Source organism: Podarcis raffonei, chromosome 6 (assembly GCF_027172205.1).
Source record: "Podarcis raffonei isolate rPodRaf1 chromosome 6, rPodRaf1.pri, whole genome shotgun sequence".
NCBI lineage: Eukaryota > Metazoa > Chordata > Lepidosauria > Squamata > Lacertidae > Podarcis > Podarcis raffonei.
The window spans coordinates 47,154,625-47,177,370 of NC_070607.1; the positions used below are offsets into that span (position 1 = coordinate 47,154,625).

The 22,746-nt window shown below is 42.2% G+C and overlaps 1 protein-coding gene across 1 annotated transcript in view; it reads left to right on the plus strand.

Annotated features, from left to right (window-relative positions):
- The window catches only part of DMBX1 (diencephalon/mesencephalon homeobox 1), a 34,649-nt gene extending 26,801 nt beyond the window's left edge, over positions 1-7,848 (plus strand). Inside the window, exons 3-5 of the mRNA XM_053392546.1 lie at positions 1,288-1,466; positions 3,645-3,999; positions 6,520-7,848. Of these exons, the coding sequence (XP_053248521.1) occupies positions 1,288-1,466; positions 3,645-3,999; positions 6,520-6,920 (935 nt within the window). The 3' untranslated portion in view covers positions 6,921-7,848. The remainder of the gene's footprint in view (positions 1-1,287; positions 1,467-3,644; positions 4,000-6,519) is intronic.
- The last annotated feature ends 14,898 nt before the right edge of the window (positions 7,849-22,746 follow it).

Genomic DNA, 22,746 nt, shown 5'->3' on the forward strand with positions numbered 1-22,746 from the left:
AATGACAGCTGAATTTTGAGAAGACCAAAGGGTTGGTAATCTTTAAAATCCCTGAAGATGAGCACAAATCCAAGGAAATGCAATAGCAGCTCAGTTGTGCAAAATGTCCTGGACTTTAGGTGAAGCCTCCAGAATAGTGAGTTAAGCTAACCAAACTGGAATTTTAATATTTTGCTTCATGCACTTATTTTCCACAAAGTTGCATATAGAATCCAATAAATATATAAAGGTGCTATACCAAATTTAGAAATCGCATCAAGCTACTCTGACTATAACATATGGCTGTACAGCAACCTGTCCTTTCAAATTCCAATACACTGCATTTGGACTTTGCTCTTGCCTGTAGGAGCTTCCAAATGGCAGATGGGGAAGGTGACTTTTGCAACTTCTCCCTCGCCCCTGCAGCCCCATGTCACACACTCTGGAAGAATGTGGAAGAATGAGGGAGGATGGTATTGACATACATCACATCTCCCCCATCTCCACCAGTGGGATCCCTCCAATGGATTCAAAGCCTTCCATGGTTAGAAGGAGATGATTATCTTCTACAAATGCTCAAAAAGTCAGAAACCACCAGAGGGAGAGTGCTCTTGTGCTCAAATCCTGCTTGCTGGTTTCCCACAGACAACTGTTCAGTCCCTGTGAGAACAGGATGCTGACCTAGATGGGCCATTGGCCTGATCCATGTTCTGATGTCAGTGTTACTGGATTACAGCTCCCAGTGGCCTTCATCATTGGTCATACTGGCTAGGGCTGATGGGAGTTGGAGTCCAGCAGTGTTCTGAAGGTTGAAATACTGACCAATGGAAGCATCTCTGGAGGACAGTCATATCACTTCTTTAGGCCTCAGTTTCTTCAGTTGAATACAATAAAAACAAATAGCAGCTAGAGAACATTCAGAGTTTTGCTGCTATTTATGTAGATCAGGGATGGGGAACCTGTGCCCCCCCCAGGACCTACCATCTCATGAGGTCCAACCACATGGAGAGGCCAATCTAAAGCTACCTCAAGCTGTACACTAGAAACCTCCCCATTTATTTAAGCCAGCGGTTCTCAACCTGTGGTCGCCAGATGTTGTTGGACTACAACTCCCATCATCCCTGAACTCTGGCCTTGCTAGGGGTGATGGGAGTTGTAGTTCAACAACATCTGGGTACTCACAGGTTGAGAAAGGCTGATTTAAGCTGCTTTGTTAGCTGCCCAAATGCTTTTCTTTATATGATGCACACAAATTACACTAATTAAATTGGCCACTTCTCTTGTCCTCCAACGGCTGTACGTTTCAAGACATCATTTTGGAGGCCCGTTATGGCTCCCAGCACCGCAAACAGAGGAGAAGCCGCACAGCTTTCACAGCCCAGCAGCTAGAAGCCCTGGAGAAAACTTTCCAGAAGACTCACTATCCAGATGTGGTGATGAGGGAGAGGTTGGCCATGTGTACCAATTTGCCAGAAGCCAGAGTTCAGGTACCCATAATGTTAACCATCTCATGTTAACCATCCTGGGTGAAGGTAGATGTGAAATTTTAAGTGCCTTGGAATGGTGTGCCTGGGTGTCAAAACCCATTTCTACCACACATATAAACATTTTACCTGACTTCACCCTTAGTCTCAGCCCAGATGTTGCTTCCCTTTGCATCATAAAAATGGTATGTCTTGTTTAGATATAATGAGTAGTGCATGCATATTTTCTCCCCGGTGTGTTTTTGTGATATGCAGAGCTATTCATTCAAAGGACATTGTAAAGTTTTAGATCCACAGCTACCACGGCATGGTTTCACAACCCTCTTCATGAGGCTGTGCCTTCAGGCTCTGTGCATACAACCACACAAGGTGCTTTACTTCTCAATCCTGGCATCACCTGTGTGGCCACACCAACTGCACTTCCAAATGCATAGAGAACAGACAACTTTCCAAACTATATTGTCACATGTCCTATTCAATTAATGCAGGCAGATGGTTGCTGGTGGTTAACCCATTGGGTGCTTGGGAGGTGAACTTATTTTGCTTTGTAAAAACAAAAATGGTGAAAACTTTACTGAACTATAAAATAAAAAGTACATAGCAGTTCAAGGGTTCATTGTCAGCCATTTCTGAACCATGAAGAGTTGGCTATTTCTAATGTAGCATTCTTTCAGATCATAGCTTTCATTGCTCATGAAAACCTCCACTAATCTGGTGCCTTTCAAATGGTTTGGACCACAGCTCCCATCAGGTCCAGCTAGCACAACTGTGCTGGCTGGGGCTGATGCTGCATGGACGTAGCCAGGATTTTTGTTAGGGGGCAGAACCTCAGTTTGCTATGTATTTTTATTGATTTTTATTGGTTTAGGGGGGCAGCTGTTCCCCCCCCCAGCTACACCCATGGCTGATGAGCATTGTATCCCAAAGCATCTGGAGGAAACCAGATTGGCAAAAGCTGTTCTGAGGAACCATATGTCAAGGGCTGGCTCCCAAACCCCAGGAAACAGCTCTTGTTGGTTCAGATGGTATCTAATAACACATGGACCAATGGTACCAAATAGTATGGGAAACAGCCTTATTAGAAAAACTAACCAACAAACTGAAACTGACATGGGGACAAATGGAAGAAGATGCCTTCATCCCAGTATGGCTCCCCTTTGTCATATACACAGCCCAACAAGACAACAACAAGAATTCACCAACAGCATACAAATCAATATGGCTAACTTGATTCAAAAACACCCACCCACCCCACTCACAAATGAAAGCAAAGTTCATCACAGCCAGTCACAACCAACCAACCACACCCTAGGCCAACCCCAACCTTTCTCACCACCCAAAAAACCACAAGTGAATAGTAAAGAGAATCTGCACAAGCGACGCAGACACAAAACCCCATACGTACATTAAGTAAAATAGAAACATTGCCACCCGACTCCACCCCCACTCACTGTGGCCCCCTCCAATCCTTTCCCCCCTTTCTTCCTAATGTAACACTAATGTCTCAACAAATGAAACTGATCTGTAGAAAATGTAACTTGAAAAAAGACACATTGCACATACTTTTGTAAACCAATAAATCTTTAATAAAAAAATATGTTTAAAAAAGGAAATATGGTGTCTAATGACCAGAATCTAAACCCTGAAAAGTATTGCACTGTCAACACTCCTTAAGCCCAAGCAGTCTGGGCCAGTAGATTCCCAGACCTTAAAAGACACCACTGAGATTCAAAAGAAGGAAGAGATGGCTCCTTGAGCCTCTGCTTAACCAAGTTAGACCACAGCAAGCAACCAAGATTTATTAAAAGATAATAAAGATAGTGTGTGTGTGTGCACGCATGTGCGCATGTGCGCGTGCATACACCCACACCCATAGGAGAGTACAGTTAGAAAATACAATTAACAAATATAGTTGCGAATTAGAAAGCACAGTCAAAGATTAAAAGGTCTGGTTGGGAATTATAAACAGGGAGGGAAAAAACCAAAGCTATCTAAGGCAGTCCCTAGAATAGCAAATATGATCTCCCAGGTGAACAAAGATTGCCCACCAAGTGCAATGTCAGGTAGGGAACAAAACAGGAAATACCATGGAGAGAGGATACAGACTAAATAACACTGTTAGATTACACTGGTCTAATTTAAACCAATTTTCTGCTCCCTCTCCTTCTCTTCCAAACCAAGGTTTGGTTTAAAAACAGGCGAGCCAAGTTCCGAAAGAAGCAGCGCAGTCTGCAAAAGGAGCAGCTGCAGAAGCAGAAGGACTCTGAAGCCAACCACAGTGAGGGCAAAGCAGACACTCCCGTCCTAGAAACACAGACTCCGACTCCTGATGCAGACAAATCCATGAGCCTGCCCAGTGAAGTCAACACAGAGCTCAACCTGACTCTCTCGGAGCAGTCGGCCAGCGAGTCGGCAGCTGAGGACCAGACAGACAGAGAGGAAGAATTCAAGATCTCGCTGGAGGAGAACAAAGCAGAAAAGAGCCCCGGAGCCGAAAACAAGGCACTGAGCAGCAAGAGAGCAAGCCCAAAAGCAGGTGAGGAAGGAAAGCAACATTCTCCTTTGTAGGAAGAGTTTTGATGTGAGCAGAGCCTAAGGATGGGTTCAGAAACAAAGACTTTTCTCTTGCCCACCAGATAATCTCAATAAGGCAAGGGTAGCCAATGTGGTACTCTCTAGCTTCTGTGAACTACATCTCCCATCAGCCCCCAGCCAGTAGGGTCAAATATCATGGATAATAGGAGCTGTACTTCACAGCATTCGAAGGGCACCACGTTGACTCCCTCTCTTTTAAAGGAAGAATCTAGCACTTTCATTCCAGTCACTTAATGTGCAAAGAAAACGTACACATCGCAAAAGGCAGGCTGTGCACAGGAACCTAAGCATTGAAAAGATTATGGTGCCCCCATATGTAATTCAAAATAAAAACAGTACGAAACCATAAAATAAAATTTTAAAACAAAAACAAAATAAAACATAGATTTGTTGCAGGTGTTGGCCAGGGATGATGGGAATTGTAGTCCAATCACAGTTCTACATTTTAAACATAAGGACATATGAAGAGCCCTATTGGGTCAAACCAAAGGCGTATCTCGTCAGGATCTTGCTCGCCCCAGTAACCAGCCAGATACCAATGAGAAGCCACAAAGCAGGACATGAGTGCATCAGGCCTCTTTCGCTGCTGTTCCCCAGCAACTGCTGTTTAGAAACATATCACCTCTGATCCTGGATGTAGTCATCATGACACTGACCCGGTTCACACATAACATTAAGGACTTAGTGGCAAAGTGCATTTCTGTTTACCATTTGCACTATTTCTCCAAAGTGCTTTACAATCACACTGGCTGCCAATATGCCACCTGGCCAAATTCAAGGTGTTGCTCTTAGTGCATAAAGCACTAAACAACCTAGGACCACCCTACTTAATGCCTTTCTCCATACATTCCTGCCCAGACATTGAAATATGCTAGAGAAGTGTTGCTAAAATGGCACTTGGCATACCAGCACCCAGACTGTGGAGTTTATTGCCTCTGCAAATTAGGCACAATCTGTATTGAGCTTTAGGTGCCAGCTTAAAATTTCTTTATTTATTTCTACAAGCTTACCTTGCCGTGACACATTGCTGTGTTCTTTGGATCTTTGCTTTTTACGTTTTTTCTCTTTTGACTGCATGTTGATTTTATGTACATCACTTTGAAAAGATATTTTTTATTTATTTAGCGGTATACAGACACTTATTTATAAATACATACATGTCTACAGTGTTGAGCCATCTTTTCTACATATATGATATGATACACCATGCTCAGCTGCAGACTTCACCCCCATGGTGAATACAATTCATTAGGGATTCATAGGCAGCTTCTGCTTGCAGTGAATAGGTAGGGTTAAAAAAAGAAAAATCACACAAGCCGTTTATCCTCGAGTATGTTCAATCCAGGCAGATCAGACAATTGCTACTTAAAAGCTTACTGCATAATGCATGCACTGTGCAAAGTTGACTGCATTATTAACCTAGTGTTACCATCTATCTGCTGCCACATGGTAATCTGAGGAAGGGGAGTGCTGATGGCAGGGAGCCTAGCTACATGGTGGGATGCTACCCTCAGGTGCCATGTGATAAGCCAATTGCTGGTTGTGTTGATCCAGCCAAAGTCTGAAAGTCAAGTAATATTATTATTATTATTATTATTATTATTATTATTATTATTACCCCCGCCCATCCGGCTGGGTTTCCCCAGCCACTCTGGGTGGCTGCCAACAGATTAAAAACAGAATAAACTTCCCTTCAAATGTCTTCTAAAAGTCAGATAGTTGTTTATTTCCTTGACATTTGATGGGAGGGCGTTCCACAAGGCGGGTGCCACCACCGAGAAGGCCCTCTACCTGATTCCCTGTAACCTCACATTTCATAGTGAGGGAACTGCCAGAGGGCCTTCGGAGCTGGACCTCAGTGTGGAGATGCTCCTTCACGTATACTAGGGCAGGGATGGGGAACATGTGGCCCTACAGATCCAGATGTTGTTGGACTCTGACCCTCATCATCTCCAGGCAGCATGACCAAGGATGATGGGAGTTGTAGTCCAAAAACATGTAGAGGGCCACAGGCTCCCTATCTTTGGTCCAGGACCAAGATCAAACAAAATGTTCCTTTCCTACAATTTGTCTTCAGATCTTCTCATCCCAATCTCTTGGCTTGCCAGTCCCTGGACATTCATGTCCCCATTTGAACAGGGTGTAAATGTGCATATGTAGGAAATGGGGGAAAGGAGTCCTTTTCCAACTGTTGGTGGGAAAGGCAAGGCAAGCGATTGGTGCTTCTTTCCCAACACTCACACTCCTTGCTCTCTCTCTCTCTCTCTCTCTCTCTCTCTCTCTCTCTCTCTCTCTATCACACACACACACACACCATTCTGTATCTTCCAAAGTTGCCCTGTGTTGCAACAAGCTGGATATAATACGTTTTGAACATCAAGAGAAACCGTTCTTTTCAGGTTTGTACTCTGTGCTGCTGATAATTTTGACTGACTTTCTTCTGCTGTGCTTAACAATGCAGATTCCCCCATCAATGCCACGGCCACGCCATCTTCCAGTAGCAGCATGTCTCAGACACACTCCTATTCCTCCTCGCCCCTCAGCCTCTTCCGCCTGCAAGAGCAGTTCCGCCAGCACATGGCAGCCACAAACAACTTGGTCCATTACTCCTCCTTCGAAATGGGGAGCCCTTCCACCATGCCTTATTTGGGCATGAATGTCAACATGGCACCCCTAAGCTCCCTGCACTGCCAGTCTTATTACCAGTCGCTCTCCCACGCCCAGCAGGTGTGGTCCTCTCCTATCCTGCAGGCTTCGTCCTCTCTTCCAAGCCTGAACAGTAAAACGACGAGTATTGAGAACCTTCGGCTGCGAGCAAAGCAACACGCTGCCTCTCTGGGCCTGGATACTTTACCAAACTGAGAGCCAGGCAGGGGGGTGGGAAATGGCAAGAACCCAACCAACAGATGACCCTAAGGAAGCGCGCCATGCCTTTGCCACTGAATGGGTTTGTCTTTAACACACGGCACAGCTCTTGGCTCTGTCCCACGTCATGTTGTTCCCACCAGTCCTGGGGGAAATGTTGACCCAAGTCTCCTATAGCTCTGGTTTCCACGTCAGACGTTGCTACTGCCTATTTCCATGGCCCATTTTAAAAATAATTATGACAACCCAGAGGAAGGAAAGATGTCTTAAAAATGTGAACTTGTCTTCAGAACTGTGAGTCAAACTATGTAATATTCAGAGAGATGCTTTAGATGGCGCTACGATAAATGTGATTACTTTGTTTCTTTGCGGGACTGGGGAGCTTCATACTGTACATAGTCTATATGATGTTGAAAATGTTCCTTCACTTGTGTGTTAACGTCAGTGTTGCCTTATGCAGAATTGTGAAGCACCTCCCTTCCCTTTTCTTTTACATTTATACTTAGATAGTAGATAGAATCAACTCTATAATAATAATTATAATAATAATAATAATACAAAAAGCCAGCTGACCCAGGTGTGGTTTAACTGAAAGCTGTTCTGAGCCCCCAATGCCATGTTCTCCTCTAGTTCTTTGAAATTGCCCCATTTTATTAATATCAGGTGATGGTTGCAACTTTGTCCTGGTTAAATCACTTCCAGTAGGACAGTATCCAATTTCTAGATGAGTTCTTCAAATGAAATGAGAGGCATGAACACACTAGAATTTTTTGGATGAAGAGACTTTTTTCGGCCTGCTGAACTGTACACACTGACTGTGCCATTACAAGATTTTATTGTGCCTGCGTGTAAACTTTGATACTAATTTGGACAATGGAGAGTAATTAAAATGTGTGAATGTGCCATCTTCCACTGTTTTTCTTTATCAGTTGCACATTGCAAATCTTTGATAAACAGAGTGAAGGGTTAAAGAGAGATTTAGCAAAATAATTAAAGATGACCCCCATGCCAAATTATTTCTGGCTTTAGATGAAAAACTTGAGAAGGACTGAGATCTTCAAAAGCAGAAAACAAATTAATCAAAATGCATTACTAATATCCATGATCTGGTTTACCTGCAGCAAATGACTACAGGGGCAATTCATATCCTTCAGAGCTAAGAACTATGAAAGGATTTGATGTAAAGCTCAAACCGAAAGTGAAGGGACTGAATACTTGCTTCCAGACAATGCAAGAACACAATCCATGGCTAAAGAAACCTGGCAAGGTCCCTCAAGCTCAACCTGTGTCAATTACATGGGGCATGTGGATACTCCTAGGGAAAACATGGAATGTGAGATCCAGTCTTATGAGTCAGTTGCCTGCAGCTGATGCACATGTTAACTGGATGGATTTATTCCAAAACACACATTAGGGCAATACATCTACTAGGCCAACCAAAATGTCACAAAGTAGCATGCAAAGTTAGGCTAGACGATAAACAAAAGGGTGTGTGTGTGCAAAACGTTGGCTGATGTTGGAGCCATGGGGCTGGATTCAACCTACTGGCTCTGCCAGTAGAAGCCCATGCAAAGACTTCTGCCCTCCCCACTGCAAGCCCCCAAATTGGCCCCAAAGGGATCAGGAGAACCCTGGGAACAGCATGCAGTAGGAGGAAAAGGCAGATAGTTCACTAGGCAAGCAGAAATGCTTATGCTAAGGGGGCACTCTTAGTGCTATGTTGAATTTTTTAATTCACACTCTTAATGTGGAAAAAGGTAGCTGTCATTCATATAAGGCTCTGCTGGGTGCTATGAAGGTTTGGGAAGAAGAAAAAACAGTAGTTGACCCAGCATTTTTGAAAAATATAAAATCCAACCGCTTAGTTATGCAGAATAAGGTCAGGATCTAGCTGTAGACAGGGTCAAAGTAACTTGTTAGGGAAGGGCTGTAGCTCAATGGTAGAGCTTTGCATGCAGATGGTCCCAGGCTTCATCCATGGCATCTCCAGCTAAGACTGGGAAAGACCTCTGTCTGAAATCCTGAAGAACCAATGCCAGTCAGTGTTGACAATCAGTAGCAGAGAGTGGTGTGGGGCACTGCCACTCACCTGCAAATGTACCAGCAGAACCAATCAGGCAGTGCATTTATACCATACTGACTTTGCCTCCACCTCTGTTGTGGTGTGGAGCAGCAAGGTGAGAAACCACAGGTCAAGTAGGTACCACCCCACCATCCATTAAGGCTGATAATACGGAACTAAAAAGACCAATAGTCTGACATGCACTGAGGCAGCTTCCTATGTCCTTCAACTGATCAACTTACAGCCTGTTAATTTTAGAATTCAGCTATCTGTTCTACAAAACCAAGAACCACAGACAGGTCCTTTCAGTAACCATGAATATTTGTCCCCTGACCATTTTTCTTTTTAAGTCAGTATCTCTTTACACCTAAAAAATAGTGCTTAAGAGAACTAGTTAAACAGTACATTGATAGCTTTTATAGTACACACACACACACACACCCCCAACAGATATAAAGATCAATAAAGACCTCAAGTTCACTTTTTAAAAAGCTGGTGATATAGACAAAGGCGTTTCAAAGAATATTGTATCACTAAATAAAACTTTCAAATCTGACTTTTTGCACTAACTTTTCTCCCTAACAATTCACAACACAATTCCAGTGGAAAGGTCTTTGCTAAACTTAATTATAATATTTTTATCTTTAAAAAAGTTATTCTAGTGCCAATGGCTGAATAGTGGGGATACGTTATACAGAGTAACTGAAACTCATCTAGGATCATATCTGACCACCTTAACATTTCTATACGAAGTTGACTGTGCACAGACAGACCATCACTTTTGGTTTTAGAAAATCAAAACCTTATTCCTGCCATTCATTACTATTACTGGGTTCTGAAGACAGAGAGGAATGCCTTCCAAGATGGGTGAAGCATCGATTGTGGCTGTAATGTTATGAGTCTGGTCTCCCAAAACTGGAAGCTTTGCTCTTACTGGGTGCTCCTGATTTTAAAAAGCCCGTCTCTTATTTCAAGATATTGTAGTTTAGACCTCATACCTTATTTAAACTTTGAGATAGCAGCCTTATTTAAACAAATGAGGACAGAAAAGCAGAAGCTTTTTTTTAAAAAAAAAAACACCCCTGAAAGTATGTTTCTTAAAAAGCTTAGTAGAAGTAATTAACAGTGCAGTCTTATGCATGTTCTCTAGGAAGTAAGTCACATTGCTTTAAATGAGGCTTACTCCTTTGTAAGTATGCTTAGGCTTGCAACCTAAATTAACAATCTACGGATGGAGGGTGGTATACAACTATAATAAATAAATAATAAATAAATAAAAGCAATTATCAGGGACCTTGAAAATCTACTCTCACTCAATTTCAGAGATGTCAGTGTTGACTAGCAGCAGTGCATCCTGTTTTGCCGCTTAAAGCTACTGGACTACAGTTTCCATCATCCATGACCATTGGCTATGATGGCAGAGACTGATGGGATTTGGAGTCCAACAGCATCTAGAGAGCCACGGGTTCTGTGTTCCAGATCTAGATTGTGTTTCAGCTTGTTTCTAGAGTTTAGAGTAAAATGGAAAAAGTAGTCCCATTTCCCTCTCATCTGGCTCTCTTTCTCCCAATAGTAGTCTGATCCAATTTCCACCACAGTATTCAAATTCTTTGGGGGTGAGGGGAGAGTTTCATATGTGCATATAGGAAGTTCACAATTCAGTCAAATAACTTAAAAAGAAAGTTATGAACATTCCAAGATGACAATGACTTGTCTCAGAAATGAAACAAGCATTGCTTTTTTTCCTGTTTCATTCCTTTCGAGGGTAAATAAGTGGACGTGATCACACATTTCCATGAGGACAGTTCATTATCTGCACCTCCCCCCTTATAAATACTGCAATGAACGTACTAATTTCTTGTAAAAAGGCCCAAACTCTACAGCTGGTTTAGCTATAAACCAAGAAAGGAATGTACATGTGAATTTATTTATATGCTCATTCTTCTCCCTCGCATTGTCTCAAATCCCTTCACCTTGACCTTGAAATATTTATTCTGTAAAATCTGCATGAACTCACAAGAATGTTCTAAAATGAGTTTACCATTCCACCCACTATGAGTGCCATATTGTCTGGTATTTCCTACTCGAAAGTGTCATAAAACATATCACAAGAAAACACAAGCTAGGTTTATGATTTACCTATTGTATTTTGCACAAAATTGTAGGATATTGATCTTTAAAAACAAAGATTGTGCTTCAAGAAAATACTGCAGAATTATTTACAGTGCAATCTGTATATCTGGGGCCCCCAGTGTGGCAGCTGTGGGCACCATAATGCTCTCAGACTAAGGTTACCAGACGTCCCTGTTTCCCGGGGACAGTCCCCGGATTTACAAATCAGTCCCCTGGCAAAATCCCATCATTCCTATTGAAATTGAAAAGTGTCCCCAGATTCATTGAAAAAAATCTGGTAACCTTATCTCAGACATCCTCCTTGCCTACCCACCAACGCTTTCTGCTCCTCCCATTTTAAAAAAGGAAAAAATATTTTTGCTGAGAGTGAGTTTCTTGTTGGGGTGGCCCTGCATTTTTAAAATGTTTGCTTTGTTTTGTGAGTCTGTAGGTCTTTTATCTGTCTTTTTGGAGGGGGAGTTCTGAGCTTGTCATTTTGTGGTATGCCCAACAGCAGATTCTTAGATTGCCAAAAGTGTCCCTGGCCACCAAAAGGTTGGGGACCCCTGCTATACTTGTCTACTCAGAAGGATTCCCATTAATTTCAGTTGGGCCTAATCCCAGGTAAGCGGGTATAGGACTGAAACTTTAGGGTGGCTGAGACTCCGCAGGATTCTACAGAGCTGCCTCTCTAAAGGATCTATGGGCAGAGGCCTTTCTGATGGGGAGGTGAAAGGCTCTGCTGCCAGAATTCATTGGGACTTATTTCTGAGAAGACATGCATAGGATCACCACACTGTAAATTTCATTAAATTTAATGACGCTGAGGCCTGCATTTGTCCATACCAACAGCAGATGAGATTAGAGTTTTTGTACTATATGATTTCACATTGCAGGTGGAGGGATCACATGACTGAATGGTCTTATGTGCACACCCACAAAACAGCCCATGTCCATAGAAAGATAGAAGTTGGGGAGAAAGGAAGGCTGGAAGCTTCCTCCCTGGCAAAATATTGATCATCTTTTTCTAACAGCAGTTGAAGAAGAGTCATTCTCTGTGGAGAGCGAGTCAGCTGTCGGCTATTGGCTATCTTTCCTGGGAGTAAAGATTTCATTATAACTCAAGCTGATTGATAGAATCACTAAACACTAATTTGGGTACCAAACAAAAGAAAAGAGAACAGCACTAGAAATCCCCTTGGGATTTTCTAAATCAGCCAGTGGAATAGTAGGAAGTTGTGTATAATGCTTAAACCAGATTTCACCAACATGGTTCCCTCTAGATGTTTAGGACTGTAACTCACATCAGTCCCAGCTAATACTTGGGGAGGGCACCAGGTTGGTGAAGGCTGACTGGGGCTGCAATCCTGAACACAGTGGGACTTGCTTTCAAGTAAACACACATAGAAGGATGCTTAGGGCTGCCATGCATCTGGACTTTCCCAGACATTACTGGGATTTCAAAGGTGGAATTGACGTCCAGGGGGAATTTCTGAATTGACTTGCCCTGGATCTTAGGCAAGTCAATCAAATAATGACATTTTTGGTGTTTTTCTTTAAAAAAAAAAGCTGAACAACTTTGGGGTCTTCCTAAAATAAAGCTCAACAACCCTAGTTGTGCTCTCACTTGCCTATGATTATCTGCTTTCAGTGTGGATAATGGGACAAAAGGACGGGCATTGTTAACAAGCGTCCTGAGCTACAAAGGCTGAGGGTGAAATTCCTTCTAAAGACCTGCCCTGACTTAATAAGGAGATATATTTCCTAAACTATGCACCTAGTATTGAATTTAAATGGTCCTCTCTGGCTTTTGAAACTCTGGATAGCTAATGAGGAGAAGGAACGGCCAATTTAGATGTGTCTTGGTGGGTGGGGATGTGGAAAGATTTTAGCATCTGCTTTGTGAAGTTGTTTCATGTTACTGACCAATGAGTTCCCAGCCACAAATATGCATGTTGGCCATATCTGAATAAGAAACAAAGCATTTTAAAGGGGGGGGGACATCAAAGCTATGTACCATATAATTTTCTGTAAAGATAAATAAAGAAATTAAGCTGTAATGTAACAGTTTTGTGCTGTAGGATTCACTATCTGGCAATGCAAACATGTATAGTACTTATTTATTCTGATAGTTTAAAAAGAAATACAATTGTATTCATTTGAAACAGGCCACAGCATGATGCCATGTACCCAAGTTGTGTCTGTCTTAACTTTATGTAAAATTGCCTGTTTTCTTATTCCGATAATAATAATAAAATGTGAGGGGAAATGGTTTGCAAGTTGTTCATCAGGATAATTTTTTGCTTTCTTTGTCTAAAGATTAGGAGAGTCTCCAAGGGCTCAAAAAAGAAGAAGCTGGGTGGTATTTTCTGACCCAAGAAATTCCTCAAGTCAGGACCAAACTAGGTGTTAGGCGATTTACATTGTTAAGGCTTGCCTGACCTGAATGATGTTGGGGTTTTTAGGGAGGAACCGGCAGGTCCAGGGGAAGGGTGCTGAACTGGAAGTGTGGCATGGCAAAAGGGCTTTAACTCTTTGTCTCTATCATGACCTCAGTTGGAAAACTTCCACCACCACCCCCAGCAATGAAAGGGGTAGCAGCATGAGTAATGGCATATCTAGGTCTGACCCTCAGTTTCCTGAAAACGCAAATTTAGTCTGTTAGGGAATTGAACTAATTTAAATGTTCATATTTTATAGTTCCTCAAATAATATCCCATTAATGACTTCAGCTTTTGCAAGTGTAAATACTGCTCCTTTTTCTGAACAAACAAACAAACAAACAAACAAACAAACAAAACCCTCATTGATCTCTCTCCAAAAAGCTGATCCCATGCAGAACAAATCCAGTTCCAGCTATCAAGCTCACAGAAACAGTACATAGAGTACTTTTCCTTGGAAGAGGTATAATGATGATGATTTAAGAATTTGTGCCCTAAAGTGCCTTGTCTAATAGTGAAGATCAACTGATCACTGGTGCAACAGTTGGCTCTGGAGCAACGCGCTGACACTGACCTTTGCTGGTATGGAAGATCACGTAATTTTGCCAAAATCACAGCTAGCCCAACAAGCTGCAGTGCAGAGCAGGAAGATGTTATGAAGACTTGCTCTGAGCAATTCACAACTTAGAATTAACCAGCAGATATGGATAATTTCCATCAAGGTAAGGATAAGATCATCTGAAGAAATATGTACATAATGGGAAAGGTATGGGGGAAGAATCAGCATTAATACTCTTCAAAGTACACTCCACTTGAGATTACTCGGCAAACGGTGTAATTGGGTGTCCCCGGCAACATGATGAAATGTGCCATAAACATCAGAAAACCGATGCTGTATTAAACCTGCTTTTCATAATCTTCTCTCATTTCCCAGACCTGAGATGCTTTTATTCAATTTCTCCTGACTAACTTGATATGTAAAGCCCCATAAACACAGCAATACGTAAAGCTCAGGAAAATGCACTTATTACTGATGTTTCTCTCCAGCGGCTAAGTTGCTGGCGCAATTGAGAGTAATTCCATTATTTCTAAAAGGTTGCCTCATTTCTGTGAAATGCTAAGTGGGGTAGCATGTTACAAATTTATTTTTGATTGCCAATCTTGATGCATCGTTTTTCACCTTGATCTGCATTGGATCCATTAAAGCCTGGCCAGCTGCATTAGCATCAGAAATAATAACCAAACAAAATTCACATTGCATAGTAGTAAAACTGTTATACAGGCTTTCCCCTGCATGCGCGGGATCAACTTGTGCACAACGGCATATACATTCGGTGCTGGGAAATAAATAAATAATAATTCAATTCATACCCAGAAATAGCAGAAGAAAACTGGCAAATATGCTTGGCTTGTGAGGACACCCTCCCCAGAACCTGGAGAGGATGTTGATGAGGGTGGAGGGAGCCCTGAAGATACCCAAGGTGCAGGAGGACTTTGTTTAGGCTGCTCAGCCTTCCTGCCTAACACTTATGTGTGGGGTAGTGAAACAGCAGCTGCTACTTTCCTGCGCATCCACCAGCTTCCTGCTGCCCCCAGAGCTTCAGGTCTAGTTGTGGATATTTTAGGATGCAGTATTTTTTGGTATGGATTGATGAGAGAGCAGCAGAAAAGGAGTTTAAAGAGTTTTAGAGGGTGCTCCCCTCTTTATGAGATTTTGCTTAAAAGTACAGGGGACCGGGACATAATCCCCACATAAATTGGGGGGGGGGGTGCATGTATAAAGTGAGGAATTCAGCACAGTGCTATGGCAATGGTTTCATCAGCACAAGCTTCTCAGCTTGCCAGAATGACCCCTCTGTCCTCCCCCCCCAAACACCCGTTCTGGGGCTTACCTCCCCCTTGAGCCTTGAGGTGGGGGAAAGGAAAGAGGGAAACTCATTGTGCTGGTAGGACCCCTTGTTCTGGCTGCTAGTAGTGGGACTTGTAAGTAGACTGGGATATCCTTAAGCAGACAGTGCAGAAAGTAGAGTCTCTTAGCAAGCAGATGCTCACAGAAGATGTATTTGTGTAAGTTCTTTTCACATTAACAGCAGTGGAGCCAGCAAACACAATCCTTCTCACCTTTCCGCATGCTATTTCTGAGTGAGTATGTGAAGCCTCCTACAGCTTGATACCAAAGGAGAGTATCTGAATAAAAACAAGTGGCACCTGCAACAAGATAATGCCATTTGGAGTGTCCCTAACCAGGATCCCAGCCACCCCATCCCATCTCCCTCCCACCCCGCATTTTTCCATTTCATCATGTAATGGTTATAGGGGTTGCTCGTGCATAAGTTGCCACCACTCCTGGCTAGGTTACCTGGTTGAACCCTTTCTGTCTGGACAGCCCTTCACTTCGTGGCTGTTTCAGTCGCTGGCAGAATCCGTCAGTGGGCGTTTCTTGAACTTCTTCCAGCAAAGAAGTTCTTTGACGCCAAGTCTCCTCCTACTCTCCCTGCGCGGAAGTCTTCTGCGCAGGGAGGGTGTGGGCAGCGGCGCACCCGTGCTCTCTCTGCTGGTCTCCGGTGAAGAGTCCTGGAGCCTCCTCTCCGATTCCTCCATCTGCCCCCCTTCTCCACTGGTGTTACGCTGATTTCCTCCCCAGCAGATGGGCTGCCTCTCTGCCTGCTGGGACCCTCTCCGGCATCCCTCTGGAGCCTTCCCTCCGCCTCTGGCTCCGATGGCAGTTCCCTGACACATCATAATCAGCATTCCACTGCCACTTAGCTCAGACCATATTGGGCTGTTTGGGGTGGCATCCTCCATCTGCAAATCTCATACTTTTGTGAATTTGTGGGGGTGGGTGGGCCAGTCTGAGCACAGAAGTATCAAGACAGGGAATTGAGATCAACACTCCAGGCCCTGAAAGAGTGCCAAATAAATACTATAAGGGTTCATTGGACCAGAAAGAAGCCCATTTCTCGATGGCATCATATCATTTGATGCCTTTGATCAACCAGGATGTGAAGAAACATGGGAAGCTTGCACCAGAAATGCATGTGTGCATTGTGTTACATCAAAAGATTCCAAGGTGTTTTGTGAACATTTGACAATGAAGTAAAATAACAAAAGCTTTTGAAATGTGTTCAAGGAGGATCTTTGCTTCACACAGACATAGATCTTTCTTTTGGTGTAACAGAGACATGAGTTTGAGGAGTATTGCAACGTTGTAGAATGTTCAGAGCTGGAAGGTCTCCAATTCCAGCTCCAGCCTCTGGGCAGGACCTGGAATGGAGGCTGCAACTGCTACATACCTGACCATTGGCTGTCCAGTTAAAATTGAAGGAGCACCTACCACTTCCAAGACCATCAAACAGCATTCAAGTGAAGGGAGGGGTGGAGGGACAAAACTCCCTGCCAACAGAAATGGCATCATAGTGAGGGGCAACCATCTGTGCTTTCGTGGCAAGTATAATGCAAGCCCTTATCTCCCTACCCGAGACCCTTATCTGCAACTAAATGAACAATAATATTGGAAGTGCTGCTTTAGGGATTTAAAACTTTATAAAGCACTACATAAATGTTCAATACAGCTTGTTTTAAGGATCATCACATTTTCTGATTTTCGTTAAAGATGGTAATAGTTTCTCAAAAGCTTATCTTCATATTATTCACCTGCAAATATCATCTTGCTCCATGGTTGTTTTCAGAGAGAATTTGCTGGCCAGCTCTGCACCATGATAATGAGGCTCCCCTGCCTTCAGCTGAAATTCATTATAAATGCATCCTGTTGCCAATACTAGACAAGATTGTCCCCGCATTAGATTGCACTGTATCCACAAGAAAACACATGGATGATACAATAAGCAGGAAATCATGTTTAATGCCCAGCCATCTCTGTAAAAGCTGTGCTTGTTTTAGTTTCTTTGCTGATTTGTAATTCCATCTTTAACAAATTGAAAAGGCAAGCTCATTCTTGGTTGGGAGATAGCTAAGGCATTGTGCAGCACAATTTCTTTTGAGAAAGAAAGGGGGGAAGTCCTCAGAGCCTTCATAAATTTTGGAACGTTTTGGTCAATATCAGTTTCACATTGGGCTGCTGACCATAGCTTCTTAAAATATAAAGTTCTGAGAATTTACATTTTCAGCAACAATAACAAAAGTTTCTAGTCTGCCCAGTTTCTAGTTTGCCCAGACAACAGCAAAACAAACAAACAAACAAACAAACAAACAAACAAACAAACAAAAAACCAAGATTGCTTTGGTTAGTTTAATCCTGCAACCTGAAGCATAATAGTTAAAGAGACTGAGCGATGAACCAGTAAGTCTCTGGCTTGAACCTGTCTTCTGCCAGGAACTCACAAGATGGCCGATGACCATTTTCAGTCCCCCTCCCACTGTGATATGGGAAATAATGATACCGACTTACCTTACAGGGTTGTTGTAAAGATGACTAGACAATGTGTGTGAAGCAATCTGGACACCTGAAAGCGCTATACAGTGTAAGTATTTATTTAGTCCTAAAAGCTATTTGGCACAAGGAAGACAGTGGCATTGCCTCCATTGCCAAATCCCCTCCTATGCCAAATAGCAACCAGGTGCTTTGGGTCCAGATGATGCCACAAGAGAAAAGGATTATAGTTAGTAGTGGCCCATGGGGTGCGTTTCTGACCCTGGCTTCCCAATGCCTTGAATCACTGCTAGTGACTGAGAGGAGAAGGGGCAAGGCAGCAGGAAGATTGGCCAGCAGATCCTGATCTACCTTCTGCCCCCCCTTCTAACAGACCCTGTTGCCCCCAAGCTTTCCCAGTCCTGTTCACAGGAAGGACCCAGAGCTAATCCATCTCTCAAGCACTGCTGCCACAGCTCTCCTGCTCCAGTCCTCTTCCAGTTCCAGACATGACATTTAAGGAAAGAAAAAATAAATGCACAAAGATAAATGCACAAAACTAAATGCACATTGCAAAAGTTATCCAGAGCTGAAATTGATCCCTTACAAAAAAATTATTATTATTATTATTATTATTATTATTATTATTATTATTATTATTATGTGTGCATAGCATTTTGTATTCTAGCTTGGTAATGCCACCTGAAGCTGTGTTCTGTTCACTTTTCTGCTTTGTTTTGTTGTAAATCACCAGACTGGAAATTTAAAAAGAAACAAATATCTATATTATTTATAGCTAGCACCCAAGCAGCCAGTATTTTAAAAAAACAAAACCAGCAGATATGGCCATGGTTTCACCCTTCACAGAGCTCTGGCAGCAGCAATATGGAGTTTGTCTTGCACTATATATGTGCTCAGGATGTGACCCTGGCAAGAAGCAGTGACCCTGCTGTAGGAAAGAAACCACCTTTCTATGCTGGCTGCTCCTTAACCACCATAAACTAAAAATACTGTAAACAACTCACAATGCTGTATTACTGCAGTCCGATGTATATGATCCAGCAAAAGCTGCAGAAAATAGGTGAATCTTCTCTTTAAGGCCCATATGAAAAATGTAAATTTTCTCTTGAAAGTTGAAATCATAGTTGAGCTTTAACAACCTTTTTTACTTTCACATTATTCTCATTATTATCAAACCATATATCCATTGGGGACGTATTTCCAAGTGCAGTTCAAAGCGCTTTCTATTTTCCACCCAAGTCTTGCAATATGGAAAGAAGGATGCCACTTTTCTCAAAAGGATATGTTTCAAATCAGTGGGGAGCTGATCAGAAACACTTTTGCTTTTGCACACTGCACTTTGCTGTTTGACAGGAGAACATGAACGTACAATTCTCAACACAAAAATCAAAACTTATGAAAATTCGTCTCAGCTCCAGTTGATGCACAAGAACCAATAGGACTGATATGCAGAAAATTCCTTCAGGGTCACACTTAACTAATACATCTTTAAACTATGCACTGTATTCAGAATTATTTTGTTTTAAATATTCTCCTTTCCCCCCAGTATTTGTGCCAAATTATAGTTGGCTCAGAGAAGATTCTAAACAGTTCTAAACCATAAAAGACCCCCAGATTGGTGGAATCTGCTTTCTGACATGTTATCTCTGATGCCAAATGAGACAGAAATACAAGTAATCTTGTAAAATGAAAGCCAAGGACAGACCTGTCCCTGTCTTAGATGAATAAGTATCCCATTACATTGAGGAATGACAGCCTCGAGCTATGATTATGCCACTATTATATTCTAAGCATCATGGTTTGTCAGACTGAATACATTCTAGTAAAATAAAATAAAAAGCATCCAATTTATAGTCAAGCATATAATCTATTATTTTGCTTAATATCTCTTTGCTTGGCTTTACAGATTATTGGACAAAATAACACTATGTTTAAGCATGTGTTTAGAATCTGATATAATACATGCTCTCGCCAACCCTTGTACTTAAAAAGACATAAATAACCCCGTTGAACTCTGTGAGTTACACTGGTAGGAAAGCCAGCATGAGGAAGATTACAAACAAGATCAAGGGTATTTGAGAATGATGCATGTACATTCCCCCATTTTGTTTATAGGCAATTCCATGGAGAATGTTTCTTTAAATATCCCCCTGGTCTCATAGGCAGATGTGTTTTTTATGGTACACTAACAACAGCAAAACACAAGCAGAAACATTTCCATGTCAAGCAACTATTCAAAATACACTTCAATTTAAAGAGGCACAATTAAGCGCACTCAGATTTCAAACTCCTTAATATGCCATTGTGACTTTACAAACGAACAGCATGGCATTAAGTGAATTTATTCAGAAGCAAGCATGTAATAGATGCGAGCAAATAATGGGAGGCATAGAGGAGCATTGGGTTAAAGGGTTAAGCCTTTAAAAATGTAAACATAAAGGGCATAAGGATATCTAGGCAATGATGTGCCCCCAAAAAAATGGTTTTAAAAAACCAAAGAAGATGTAGGCCACTAGGCATTCAAGCAATGGTACTGAAAATCTGTGAGATAGTATGTCGCTGAATGTCAGATTCTGAAATACCAAGTGAAAGTTCTATAATGAGATGCTCACAGTTCTGATAGGGTGGATGGAGGGACCAAACATGGCAAACTTTGCTGATTTACATAGGTTCACTCTGAAGAAGTGAAAGTAATGATTCTGCCAAAGCCTGTACTATGCATCTAGCCTGCTCATAAGTCAAGAATCCCTGTGCAAGAATCCCTGACTCTGATGTACTAAAACTGCAATATGTCTGAGATCAGAACCCAGATTTATTAGTGGCGCCATTACTGTGTCTGCCCCCTTTCCTTCAACCTGAGGATCCCTGCCAATCTGTTTGTAAAAAAACATATGTGGGCCAATGAGGGAATGATGGCTTGTGGCATATGATGTCAAGCTGCCCAGGGATGGGAAGGTGCCATTAGACTACACATGCCATGTTCCCAAGGTGCACTTCAGAAATGTGCATGTGCTAAAATTCAATGGTGGTTCAAAAGCTGAAAATATAGAAGAGAATGTAGAGAGATCCTGTACTAGTCACTATAGACAATGCAGAGCCAGATGAACCAGGGGTTTGATTTACTATAAAGCACTATCCCATACTTCTAAATGTTCCCAGGATAACTTGCATACAAATTTATGCAACAGACTCAGGAAATTGCTACTGAGCACCAAATTGCAACAGCAGTCAGGGCAGTATTCTGTGACCATGTCCTGTCAGTGCAAGTATTTCCACTTGCACAGTGGGACTTCCCCACTCTCTTCTCCTCACCCTCTAGCACAGATTTAGTCAGGGGTGCGTGAGGAGGAAAGTCAGAGAATGTTCCATTCCACAAGCAGAAATACTTGTGCTGAGAGATCGTTTGCCTTGACTCTAGGTTGACTTCCACTCTCAGTCTGCACTTCACCAGGCAAAAACAGTGTGGGAATGTTCAGGGAGGCAGGAGAGGCTATATTGTTTAATTATATCCTTCCCAACTTGTGTTAACAAGTTCTACAATTTAGCAGAGTAACATTCCCCTTTTAAACTTACACAGCGGATAACGTTTTTTTGCCAGGCTTGTTTAAGCCTCTAAAATAAGTTTCCTGGTAATTCTCCTTTTATTCCCTCTTAAAAAGAATAGACACAACACAGTCTTGTATAAAAGTATAGAAAATAGTTTACTCACATTCTGTTCACGGAAGGATCCCAGAAGGCAGACTTAGGTTACAAAATATATACACATGGAATCTATCCCATAAGGAGATAGTTCCTTTGTCCTCTCTTGACTGGAAGCCAAGAGAGCATCTCAAGCTAAGGAGATGTTGCTTCTTCGAGGAATGGAGTCAGAGAGAGAGATGGCTGCCTTCCCTGTGCTATTTTGTTACCTGCACAGGTGAGGTCACGCTCACCTCTGGTCACGTGTAGAGGAAGTTTGTCCCAGCCCAGGAGGAAACAGGCTGGTTTCTGATTGGCTGGTCCAGACACCCCCCTTTTATGTCCACTCTAGGAATGTTATACTTGACTGCTCTGTGTTTCACACCCCAAAAACAGAATCTACAGAAGCACAACAAACACACTTCCAAGGCCTGCCCTAACCTTTTCCCAACCCAAGCAAATCTCCCTCCCTGCTACATCAGCCTCTTTCTCTGCCTTCCTCCATCCTTGATCCTTTTTTGTGACTTTAAGATGGCAACAGGAAAGAACTTCCAAGTTTGTTCTGGGAATGTACACTGCAAATAGGCTTCCTGGTATGGGTGTCCTAGGATCACACAATATTGTGCAAGATGGCCCTAGAGAAAGGATTTCAACACATGGAGGGCCACAGGTCCTCACTCCCTCTGTTAGGCTTAATGGTAACCACACCTGAGCATTATGTATTCCTTCTCCGTTTACCTTTGCCTACACTTCTCTCCCCTTCCTTTGTTGTATCTCCCCTTCCATGTCAAATTTTAGCTTGTAAGGCCCTGGGGGCAGAGACCATTCCCTGTGTGGTCTGTTAAAGCTCCATGAGCTCTCATACTGGTGGAGATGTCAGACAGTCAGACAGACTAGAGATAGATAGATGATAGATAGATAGATGATAGATAGATGATAGATAGATAGATAGATAGATAGATAGATAGATAGATAGATGATAGATAGATGATAGATAGATAGTTAGTTAGATAGATGATGATGATAGATAGATAGATAGATAGATAGATAGATAGATAGATGATAGATAGATAGATAGATAGATAGATAGATAGATAGATGATAGATAGATGATAGATAGATATAGATAGATGATAGATA